This window comes from Saccopteryx leptura, chromosome 10 (genome assembly GCF_036850995.1).
Source record: "Saccopteryx leptura isolate mSacLep1 chromosome 10, mSacLep1_pri_phased_curated, whole genome shotgun sequence".
Lineage (NCBI taxonomy): Eukaryota > Metazoa > Chordata > Mammalia > Chiroptera > Emballonuridae > Saccopteryx > Saccopteryx leptura.
The window spans coordinates 48,980,164-48,993,114 of record NC_089512.1 but is presented as its reverse complement, the minus strand read 5'-3'; the positions used below and the strand labels follow the sequence as shown (position 1 = coordinate 48,993,114).

At 42.5% G+C, this 12,951-nt stretch overlaps 1 protein-coding gene across 3 annotated transcripts in view; it reads right to left on the bottom strand.

The window, feature by feature from the left end:
- VGLL4 (vestigial like family member 4) overlaps positions 1-12,951 on the bottom strand; it is a 173,790-nt gene that overhangs the window by 154,209 nt on the left and 6,630 nt on the right. For 2 of the 3 annotated variants that reach the window (XM_066351854.1, XM_066351853.1), the window contains exon 2: positions 2,292-2,368. In XM_066351854.1, coding sequence (XP_066207951.1) covers positions 2,292-2,355 — 64 coding nt within the window. In that variant the 5' untranslated portion in view covers positions 2,356-2,368. Of the gene's footprint in view, positions 1-2,291; positions 2,369-3,592; positions 3,611-12,951 lie in introns of those variants that run through there. The other variant, XM_066351851.1, reaches the window with a different exon arrangement.

Genomic DNA, 12,951 nt, shown 5'->3' with positions numbered 1-12,951 from the left:
TAACTAAACATGGGCATTATAAAACAAATTCAAAATACAGTCTCATTAAAAATTTCTAAATTGACTATAATGTTTAACAAAGTTTGCAACTAGCTATTCAAGTCAGCAACATTTACTGCAATCTTAGAGGCATAAAGGAGTTTTTTGTTGTTTAGATAAAAGCCTACAACCTGAGCTGCCCCTCCCTAGCTCAGTGTGCTGAGTAATGACACTTCACATTCCTCAGCTTCAGCTTCCTTAGGAATAATCATGCCTCACCACTGTAGTTATATTCTCCCAACAATCAAAAGCTAAATAAATGTAAATTACGTAAGAGGCAAGGGGAAAAAAAAAACCTTAATGGCTATCTCCTCCAGTCACCAGTCTAAGGTAAATCTGAAGGGCAGTGGGGGTAGGGTAGGAAGATGTAGACACTGATAATATCGCATGGCTAGAGTAAGAGGGTAAATCCCATCAAAGAACCAACAAGGTATCAAGAGAGGAGACCAAGGCAGTCCCCAATCCTTAGGGGTTGAGAGCTAAAGTAGACACTATCTACACTATCTATAGCCCATTTAATCCTCACAAATACTTTTCAAGTACATATTATTTCACGTTACTGATGAGAAAATTGAGGTTTAGCAAAGTAAAAGTCTTAACAGCTAGTAAAAAGGCAGACCTTACGTTTTTAAGGACACATACGTCCAGCTGCCAATTCATTAACAACTAAATTGGAAAGTAGTTCATCTTTCAGAACTTCTAATGTATAAATGCTCAACCATTTATTGTATATCCTTATTGTATATATATATATTCTTATCAGTATTTTAATGCTTAGGAAAAGAATACTCAACCTTGTTCTGTTCCCATATAAAACAGTTATTCTTGCAAATATTGTTCAATGAACAACTTTAACTTTTTTTTTTAATTTAGTGAGAGGAGGAGAGGCAGAGACAGACTCCGATATGTGCCCTGACTGGGATCTACCAGGCAAGCCCAGCAGGGGGTGATGCTCTGCCCATCTGGGGCCCTTGCCCCATTGCAACCAAAGTCATTTTTTAGTGTCTGAGGCAGAGGCCATGAAGCCATCCTCAGTGCTCAGGGCCAACTTGCTCCAATCTAGCCATGGCTGCAGGAGAGGAGGAGGAGGAGGAGGAGGAGGAGGAGGGAGAAAGAGAGAGAGAGAGAGAGAAATGAGAGGGGAGAGGTAGAGAAGCAGACAGGTGCTTCTCCTGTACACGGACTCAGAATCGAACCTGGGATATCCACACTCTGGGCCAACGCTCTATCACTGAACCAACGGACCAGGACTACAACTTTGAACAGAACATTTAAAAATAAATATATTATACCTTAGGAGGCCCTGGCTGGTTGGCTCAGTGGTAGAGCATCGGGCCTGGCGTGCAGGAGTCCTGGGTTCAATTCCCGGCCAGGGCACACAGGAGAAGCGCCCATCTGCTTCTCCACCCCTCCCCCTCTCCTTCCTCTCTGTCTCTCTCTTCCCCTCCCGCAGCCGAGGCTCCATTGGAGCAAAGTTGGCCCGGGCGCTGAGGATGGCTCTGTGGCCTCTGCCTCAGGCACTAGGATGGCTCTGGTCGCAACAGAGCAATGCCCCAGATGGGCAGAGCATCACCCCCCAGTGGGCATGCTGGGTGGATCCCGGTCGGGCGCATGCGAGTCTGTCTGACTGCCTCGTTTCCAACTTCAGAAAAATACAAAAAAATAAATAAATAAATATACCTTAGGATAAGCAAGAAAATCACGTTAACATATTGTAGAATAATCTTTCAATGTCAATGTTCATTCTCCCTTTACCCCTCCCCCACCACATTAATGAATGTTTTTTCCTCAAATATTTGCTCTCTCTCTGCGATGTGAAAGAAATTTTCACAACTGTTTTTCATTATTATATGTACCGCACACTTCCAATGATAGGAATGAGCTTGGAGGATTATTTTCCATCTCTTTTCTCTGATGGCCAATTAGTCTGTGAACCAACACACATCATCTAAACCTCTAAACAGGTAAAGAGTTATATCCATTCCAGCCCCACTGGTGGAAGCGGGGAAGGAAACAACTTCCTGGAGTTACTGTCAAGCCCTAGCATCCAAAGATAACATTTAAAAGACTTACATGTTGTAGCACTTGAAAATAAAATTTTAAATGCCAAGCTATTATCTCCAAAGAAAACAACCAAAATTAACAGCATACAGCCACAAAGCCAGGTAGAGAAACACGTAATTTTATGAGAGTGCAGAAGACTAGAGGGCATAGTAAAAAGCAAAAGCATGGAAAACAGATGCCTCACTTACGTTTTTCATCATCAGCATGCACCAGAGATGCTGCCCTTGACAAAACATCCAATGGTGTCTCCATTCCTGGTTGGAGCCTAAAAAGAAATCAAAAGAAAGAAATAATTTAAACAGAATTTGAAAGAGCCTTTTAGAATTCTGGTCATTAAGAACTGGAATGATTCCCCCACAAATGCTAATCAGAATCACTCTACTGAAGGTGAAATTCTTCCCATCCTGGTAAGACACTTAAACAGACTAGGTTCACACAGAGAAAAAGGTTAAATTCCATTCAGTCGACTAAGCTAAACCTTGTCTGAATTAAAAGTGATATTGTGAATACTCATGCCCATGTTACTTGTACTTACAAATGTTTATGTGTGTGCATAATAACATGCCTGCACAGACATATCCAGTAAAAAACAGTTTTCAGAACAAAGACAGCTCTATGAACACAACGTTACTACCAGTCTGAGATTTTTGTTGTGGTGGTAGTGGTTGCTGGTTTATTAGTTCTAACAAAAATTACTAAGATTGAACCATTCTGTTCTTTCACTCCCTCTAGCTGAGAGAAACTCTGCATGACTACGTAGTTTAATGTATGCAGTATACTCATGAAAAGTTGTGTGTGGATTCCATCGGTGAGTTAAATAGCATTTTAAGTCCAATTTTAAGAGCCTTATTTTAAAATGTCATGTTTTGGGGGAGGGTTGTTTGTTTTTTTTACAGAGACAGAGAGAAAGTCAGAGAGAGGGATAGATAGGGACAGACAGACAGGAATGGAGAGAGATGAGAAGCATCAATCATCAGTTTTTCCTTGCGACACCTTAGTTGTTCATTGATTGCTTTCTCCCGTGGGCCTTCAGCAGACCGAGTAACCCTTTGCTCAAGCCAGCGACCTTACGTCCAAGCTGGTGAGCTTTCCTCAAACCAGATGAGCCCGCGCTCAAGCCGAGGACCTCGGGGTCTCGAACCTGGGTCCTCTGCATCCCAGTCCGACACTCCATCCACTGCGCCACCGCCTGGTCAGGCAAAATGTCATGTTTTATAGTGTACATATTATCACCACTACCTATCACCAACGTATCTAGCATGGTATTTTAAAATAAGCCTAAACTTTTCTTTTTGTTTTCTTAAATGACAGCATACTTACAAAAACAAAAGCACCCAAAGATTTAAAGATGGTGGAAAACCTAAGAACCAGTCTACTTTGCCCAGTTTTCTTCTCTAGATTAAACACGCAAGCACGCACACCTGAGCTCACACACCATCACTGGGAAAACAGACACACCCTGGTAGTTCAACAAATAAGAAAAAAATACCTTAACTGCATCCCTTTAAAGATGCTCAGCATTTGGTCAGCATTCTTCTACATTTACTGAGCAAACCAGCTTTTCTTTATAATATTCATACTTTACTCATCCAAAGAAACATTTTTTTTCCTTTTTTTAAAAAATTTTCCATTGATTTGAGGGGGAGAGGAAGGAAGAGAGGGAAAGTGGTCAGGGGGAGAGAGAAGGCGAGAAAGGGAGAGAAAGAAGGAGAGGGAGGGAGAGAGAGGAGAAAGGGGGAGAGAGAGAGAAAGCATCGATTCATTGTTCCACTTAGTTATGTACTAATTGCTGCTATATGCCCAGACAAGGGATCGAACCTGTGACCTCGGGGCGCAGGGATGATGCTTCATCCACTGAATCACCCAGCCAAGGGAAAACATCAATTCTTAATCTTGCAATGTGATTTCATTCAGTAAATATTAAATATCTACTAGGTGCTAGCTAAGGTAGGAAAAATGAACAGAGCCCAATGGGTGCCTTTCAAACAGTTTTCAATCTGCACAGCTGACATACCTACCTATAAGAAATCTGGTTTAAGGCAGTACTTTTCCAAAGCATTTTGCATTGGATCTTCATATTTTATAAGGAAAAAGTTTTCTGTGATAACTAAAGTTTGGAAACATTGAAATAAGCCAAATTAAGCCACTTATTTTCCTTCCTTTGCTTTTGATATGCTGCTTGCTTGCTGTGCCTTACACAAGGGGCCAAGGGAATGACAAGTCTATGTATTCAAAATTTCTCAACCCTCACTGGCCCTTCTTTTGACTTGAAACATCTCTTAGGGAGTAGTTAGGGAAATAATGAATTAAGGCACGATGTGCTCAGTATCAAACAGCGCTCTAGACTAAGTTCCAGAGAAATACAGATGAATTCTGAAGGGCTTTGTGGAGAAACAGAATTTGAGCTGCGCCTCTGAGGATCAAATATAGAAACACTCCAGAAGGAAAGAACATAAGCAAAATCCATGTACGTAATAGCAAGTTGCCCAAATGGACTAGAAAAGTAAAATGGGGATAGTAAAAGACAAGGACAGAACCATATTGTGGAGGGACTGAGAGCCTTGACAGGATTTGGGCTTGATTTTGTATGCACTGAGGAGCCACTGAATACTCAGAGCAGAAAAATAACTCGGTCATCTGTGCATCGTATGCTAATTATTCTGGTAGCGCTGTGCAGAAGAGAGTAGAGCCATTCTACAGAATAGGAAGCGAAAAGCTGGGTGGGCAATTTGAAAGATACATTTATGCACATTCAGAAGATAACGGGGCATTACCATAGGAGCAGTGGGGATGACACCAAAGAACAGACAGCATGGCAAGTCTTAAGATGTCAGAGGAGAGTCGATGAAGAAGACTGAGTGCACTGGAAGGGCAGTGGTCTTAAACCAAACAGATTCAATTTCTTCTTTTTCAGAGACAAGTGAGGATGAGTAAAATCAGAGGTGTAAGAAAGAAAAACGAATGACACAGTCCTAATCTGTGTAAATAGGAAGGATCATCTCCAATGAGTAAGGATTTGTTAACTCGTTCAAAGGTAGAGAAAACAAAGAAAGATTTGGAACAGACAGATAGGAAAGGTTTCCTAAGAACTCAGTTATTCTCCTCACATAAACCAGTTTCCTAGTCAGGCAAGATTTGTGCTTCAAAGTCTTTTGTTTTGATTAAGTAAACACTGATAGGCATTCTACTCCTTAATGCAGTATTTTGACACCAATTCCTTAATTTCCCCTTAAGTTGAAGAACAATGCTTTCAAAATTCTAAACCCAAATAGATACACATTAACATATACCTTAACTATGCACAGAAGTGTTAGGCATAGAAGCAAAATATCTTTTTTTTTTTTTTTTTTTAGGGAGAGGAGGGGGGCAGAGATAGACTCCCACGTGGGCTCCAACAGGGATCCACCTTACAAGCCCACTAGGGAGTGATGCTCTGCCCATCTGGGGCATTGAATGTTGCCCAGCAAGTTCTTGCATGAGGCCAAGGTCAAGGAGCCACCCTTAACGACCTAGGCCAACTCACTCTAACGGCTCACAGCTCAAGCCAATTGAACCTGGCTGCAGGAGGGGGTGGGGTGGAGAAGCAGATAGTCACTTCTCATGTGTGCCCTGACCAGAAACAAACCCGGAACATCTAAACACCAGGCCAAGGTTCTACCACTGAACCAACAGGCCATGGCTAGAAGCAAAATATCAAAGTATAAAAACATCAAATGACATAAATTAGACCCAGAATTCTAGCACTGCAGAAGATTAGATATTTAAGTTTATTCAGATACTATGAAATCTAAATCCCTAAGCAACTTACGTTCAAAGTAGGTAGATAAGAAATTAGGTGTTTAAGGTTCAACTACAAGGCAACTGCCATCTGCTGCAACCTTAATAATGAAACCAACGAATTTTTATTGTGCAATTAGATTCTAAGTTCAGCAAAGTACTCGGGAGAGGTTGTAAGGCATGATGATCTCGTTTGTAACCCTAAAGTATGTGGAATAGGATAATAGACAAATGTAAAAGAGCATAATAAAAGACTAAATAAAATTAACAACTAAAATGTATATAAGAGAGATCAGTGTCAGTTAAGTAGCTATCTTATGAACACCTATTCTTAGGTGGGTGTATATATGTGTGTGTGTGTGCATACGTGTGTGTGCGTGTTTATTTCAAAAACCCACATCAAAGGTTACCTTTCCCAGTTTCTCTCCCGTGGGCAGTCACTGTCCTCTCTGACATCTCATACTTACCTGTGGATCACATCATTTGACTATTTCCTGGGTGCAAGTTAGTCTGCACCCAGGATCAACAGCTTGGGGAAAGGCAGAGGCAAGAATGAAAAGGTGGGACAAGGGAGACAGACCAGCAGGTTAAAACTAAAATTCTTGCCTGACCTGTGGTACGTGCAGTGGATAAAGCATTGACCTGGAATGCTGAGGTCGCCAGTTCAAAACCCTAAGTTTGCCTGGTCAAAGGCACATATGAGGGTTGATGCTTCCTGCTCCTCTCTCCTTCTCTTTCCCTCTCTCTCTAAAATAAATAAAGTCTTTAAAACATTAAAAAAAAAACCTGAGAATCCTTGTTAAGAAGCAGAAGAAGCTAAGTTTGAGGGAGTATGATGTGGCTTTAAGAGCCAATACATGATGGATGGTGGTGCAGTCAATAGAGCACTCAACCTGAAGTGCTGAGGTTGCTGGTTCAAACCCCGGGCTCGCCCAGTCAAGGCACATATGAGAAGCAATCAATGAACAACTAAAGCAAAGCACCTATGAGTTGATGCTTCCCACTCCCCCCCCCTCCTATCTAAAATCAATAAATAAAATCTTTAAAAAAAAAAGAAAAAAGAAAGAGCCGAAGAATATCCAGACCAGTTCACATTTAATGTAGTAGGCAACCGGCAGTCATTATCATTCCTTGAGCAGGCTGGTAATATAATGTAAATCAGCGGTTCTCAACTGGTGGGTCGCGACCTCGGCGGGGGTCGAACAACCAAAACACAGGGGTCCCGACCCACAGATTGAGAACCGCTGATGTAAATGATCTTTTAGTTTAGCAGTTCTGGGGAGGATGGGTTGACTTGGAGTGAAGTGAGGAGTCACTAGAGACAGATCAGTTAAGAGGAGGCTTCCGTGGGAACCAGGTGTGAGATGAGGACAATAGGGCTGGTAATAACACATTAAAACAGGTGGGAGATAAAGACAAGAGCCTAGGCATTTTCTAGCCACAAAAGACCTAAGCAAATAAAGGTGAAAGATAACAGTAATTTTTTTAAGCCTTCTGAATTTTATGTCTTATACAATATCATAGCCCAACTAACCCAATAAAACATATTAGTAATGTGGCAGGGAAAAAACTATGGTTACAGTTTTTGATGGAGGGTCACACTACATTGAGAAGCAAATTAGCATCACTGCTGTTTAAGAGGATGATCTTTGGATGCTAATCTAAATTGAAATCATCTCAGCCTCTCTGTTTATGTGAGCCTGTGAAGAGACTTTAGCTCTGTGTGTTTCCTCATCTGTTAAATGGGGATATTAATATTACCTCCATCATAGGATGTTATGAAAAGTGAATGGGCTTTTTTCTTTTTTTATATTTTCTTTATTGATTTTAGAGAGAGGAGAAACAGATGGAGAGGGGAGGAGCAGGAAGCATCAACTCGCAGTAGTTGCTTCTCATATGTGCCTTGACTGGGCAAGCCCGGTGTTGGGCAAACAAGTATGTTAGGCTGGCTGGCTAGCTTGTGCTTTGCCTGATTGGTGCAGGAGCACGGGGCAGCACCACGTGTGTACAGTCTATGTAAGGCTGCAGGTGCTTGCCCTCTGGGTGGCAGATTGTAGATTGTGGACTGCCAGCCGCCATTGGGAGGGGCCATTTTTGCTACTGTTTGTGGGAGGAGGGGTTCCCCCCCAGCCCCCAGGTCTGTTTTGCTAGTCAATCTAGAGATAGAGAGAATCGGTTTTTCGCTGCCTGCTTGCTTGTCCGCCATTGCGAGACTTTAATAAACGGAATGGCCCACCATTTTCTGGCTCCACAGTTCCTTTACCATCTGCCCGAATCCAATGAGAACCTGCATGGCCTAAGAAAAAATACAATCATTTGAAATGCTAACACCTGGGACACAATAACATTAAAGTGAGAAAGACATGCTTCTGGAAAAAGACAAAATGCATTTGTAGAGGTGTTCTGTACTGAAACCCAGTTTTACTCTCCCCATTCACCTTCATGGTTGTTGTTAACATGAACATGAGTCATGATGACTGGAACATACATTTTGTTTTGTTATTTCTTTTTCAAGCAATAGTCATATATATTTTCTCTGCCAGCCTACATTCCTTTCCTCAGACTCCCTTATCTTTAATATGCTCTGCTAAATAGTTTAAGGTTGAGAACTAGAGAACAATAGGTATCAATTCTAAAGCTACTAAAATTTAGGGGTACTCAGTAATAATGACAAGCTCAGCTATGAATTTGAAAGCCATTATTTTGGCCTTCCACAAAGATCGGTCTCATTTTGATCAACAAGAGGACAAGGAGTGTATTTGGGTTATTTTTTCAGGCAAGGGAATGGGATTTCAAGATACGTTATGGAAGTGTTCCAAGGAGATTTCCAAGGTGACAGTTACAGCACCAGGCCTGCCTCACTTCATGGTTCTTCCAGTGATAGTGGCTAAATACAGTACAGCTATGAGAGTCTGAGAGTAAGGAACAGGAGGTGGAAACCAGTGGGGACAAGGAGAAACACATTCAGACCTCTTGATGTTCCTGCCACACTGTCAGTTGGTCAAAAGCCAGAAACAGGAAGACATCATGCTCCTGAACTACTGATGCCATCTCCAACTTCCAGCTGCACACTCCTCAGTATCCCTAATACCTACTGGCCCTGTTCCATCACTCTGTCCCCTCCTCAGGACCACCTCCTAGCCTAATCCAACATGACCTCACTAACAAAGCACAAACACAGGCCAAGCCTACAAGTATGAACTAGCAAACCATGGCACAGGGTATATTTGGCCCTTTTAACTGGCAAGAATTCGGAGGATTTCACTGGGTATTTCCTCTCTCTATTAAATATTACATATATAGATGTTACAGAAAAGGAAAAGGAAACTCGCTGCCCTGGAGCAATTTACACAGAATGTGACCACACTGTGGTCAATTAGACTAACAGTCCACCCCAGGGAGAGGAGTAAGTGAAATAAAATTTCAGACCAATCCTCACCAGATTCTGGTGGCCACATGGAAGCACAGCTTCAGGCACATTGTGTAGACATGTATTAATATCCTCCTATCTGTTTCTTCCCACAATGTGTCCTAATTGCTGCCCCACTAACTTCCTGCAACACACATTCCTCCTGTTAACATCCAATTCTCAGACCACCCTCTCTGTTCTTCCTGTTAAAATAGCTCTCATTTGTGTATGGTATTTTTTTTCTTCTCACACTTGCCCATCTGTTAAATCAGGTGAGTCAGGACTTCACCAAACTTTGAGCCCTAGTTTAATACTGTCACTTATTCACCTGACCAGGCGGTGGCACAGTGGATAGAGCATCGAACTGGGAAACGGAGGACCCAGGTTCAAAACCTCAAGGTCACCAGCTTGAGCGCAGGCTCACCAGCTTGAGTGTGGAGTTATAGACAAGACCCCATGGTCACTGGCTTAAGCCCAAAAGGACTCTGGCTTAATGCCCAAGGTTGCTGGCTTGAGCAAGGGGTCACCTGCTCTGCTGTAGCTCCCCTCTCCCATGGTCTAGGCAAATATGAGAAAGCAATCAATGAACAACTAAGGTGCCGCAACGAAGAACTGATGCTTCTCATCTCCCTTCCTGTCTGTCCCTCTGTCTCTCTCTGTCTCTGTCAAAAACTAAAAATAAAAAAATACCATCATTCAATCAACGATGAATCACTGAAAGCCCATTTTGTTCTAGGCTTTGCTCTAAATGCAGAATCGTAAATGTATGGACCAGTCATTGAGCCTCTCTAGCTAGGCTCAAGTTTCCTCACTTAAAGAAAATCATAGTAACATTGTCTATTTCACAGTTCACAAGCTTGACATGTGGATTAAACGTAACTTAAAATGCCTTGTAAACTCAAGTAAGAAATATATGTTCTCATTCTACCACTACCACCACCTTATAGCTATATAGCACATACTTTTCAAAAACACATTCACATAAATTATCTCACTGAATTCTCACTGTGTGTTGACCAAAAACAATTATTATTATTCTACAGATGAAAAACCAAGGTACTGACCCTGGCCAGTTGGCTCAGTGGTACAGCGTTGGCCTGGCATGCAGGAGTCCCGGGTTCGATTCCCGGCCAGGGCACACAGGAGGGGCGCCCATCTGCTTCTCCACCCCTCCCCCTCTCCTTCCTCTCTGTCTCTCTCTTCCCCTCCTGCAGCTGAGGCTCCACTGGAGCAAAGTTTGCCCGGGCGCTGAGGATGGCTCTGTGGCCTCTGCCTCAGGCGCTAGAATGGCTCTGATTGCGGCAGATGGGCAGAGCATCGCCCCCTGGTGGGCATGCTGGGTGGATCCCGGTCGGGCGCATGCGGGAGTCTGTCTGACTGCCTCCTCGTTTCCAGCTTTGGAAAAATACAAACACACACACACACACACACAAAAACCAAAGTACCAAGAATATAAGGAACTTCTGAAGAAGCTAAAACTAGAACCCAAGTCCCTTGACTCACCATCGAAGGCTATTTTTACTATTCTTAAGCTGATTTTCACAAAGTCCTTTTGTAGAAAAGCACAGCAATGAAGTTATTAGGACAACAACAAAAACAACCTTCCCTCTGACAACCAAAGCAATACTGTGCTCTTTCTTCTACATGTATCAGGCAATAACCTGCTAGTTTCTAGTTTATAAGTAAGCAAAGGGAAGCAAGGCCTCTCACTCAGGCATGTAAAAATCATGCCTTATTTTACTTTCTTTGAACAGAGACAGGCATGGAGTCACATGAAGAGTAACCAAGACAGGTAAGAAGATGCTTACACCAAGTCAGTTGATAGTGAGAGTGGTGCAAATAACACAGACTGCAAAGCCATCAGATTCCTGGGGCTGCCGCCACGCTGCAATTAAACATTAGCTCTAAGGATGACAGGCTCCAAGAACAGGCTCAGTATTAAGAAGGATTGCTGCTACTTAGCCATGTTCAATGAAACCTGTTAACCTGCAGTAGGTAACTGTTAAGGTTATCCAGCAGGGTGTCCAAGAATTCAACTTAACTCTGATACTATCTACCAGGACACAGAATCAGATCCCACAAGTTAGCTACTTAGTCCCACAAGACTCTCCTCCGCTTCAGACACCAGTTGCAAGCCCAGGTTGTCACTTGTGCTTCTTACAGACCCGGCGATAAATAACAGGTTCTCACAACCCCCTACTTGGGTTCAATTAATTTGCTTGAGTGGCTCACAGAACTCAGAAAGACATGTTACTTACTAGATCACTGGGTTACTGTAAAAGGAACAGCTAGATGAAAAAAAGAGATACACGGGACAACGTATGTGGGAAAGGGGCAGGGTGCTCCCATGCCTTCTCCGGGCACACCACTCTCTCCTGAACCCCTTAGTGTTCACCAACCCAGAAGCTCCCTGAATCCCGTTCTCCTGGAGGGTTTTTACGGAGACTTCATCATATAGACATAATTGGTTGGATCATGGGCCACAGTCTATTGAATCAACCTCCATCCCCTCTCCCCTCCCCAGAGGCAGGGGCGGATAAAAGTTCCAACCTTCTAATCACAGGGCTGGTTCTCCTGGCAACCAGCCCCATCCTCAGGTGCATAAACAAATCACTTTTTTCACATAACAAAAGACACCTTTATCACTCTGAACACTCAGGAAATGCCAACGGGTTTGGGGAGCTGAGTCACGAACACAGGATGAAGACCAAATCTATATGAAATATATTTTTTGGTCGAGTATTTATTCAAAATACTCTTTCCACAGTCATTTTACCAAAAATAGAACATAAAGAGATGGATCCTTTGCTAATACAGCTGTCCGTATCTAGGCATGTCCCAGGCATGAACAACTGACTCATACTGCCATAATTAAAGCACTATACCAGGTACAATGTCGGAAGGCCCTGGCCAGATTCTGCTCACATCTAATTTCTTACTTTTACACATACACAATCCTGAAAATTCATTTGAAGCCGAAATGTCTAAAATCTAAATAGGCCCATATGATTTAAGCTTATTTTCAAAGAATTAAAAATACATGTGTAAAGTATCTAGTTAGGTTTCTTTCAGGTGCCTGTTAACCACAAATGTAAAACCCCCACTAAAAGCCAGCTTTGTTGGCAGTCCTTCCATCATCTTAGAAACTAATCAACTGGGCCAATTAATACAGGTGTGTACCCATCCCATAAGAGGGTTTAATGCCGCTCCTGTGAAACCTCTGCAGGAGGCAGGTCTGGACAGCCAAAAAATCTCCTCTTCCAAAGTGGGACACATTACATTATCAGCAACAGCAGTGGTCCCCAACCTTTTTTGGGCCAAGGTCTGGTTTAATGTCAGAAAATATTTTCACAGACCAGCCTTTAGGGTGGGACAGATAAATGCACAAAATAAAATGATGCAACCGGCGTAAAAACTGTGGTATTTTTAAATATAATTGTCGAACTTATGAGACAAGCGTCAAGAGTGAGTCTTAGATGAATGTAACAGAGGGAATCTGGTCATTTTTTAAAAATAAAACATCGTTCAGACTTAAATATAAATAAAACGGGAATAATGTAAGTTATTTACTCTTTCTCTGCAGACCAGTACCAAATGGCCCACGGACCAGTACTGGTCCGCGGCCCGGGGGTTGGGGACCACTGAGCAACAGGATAACCTCT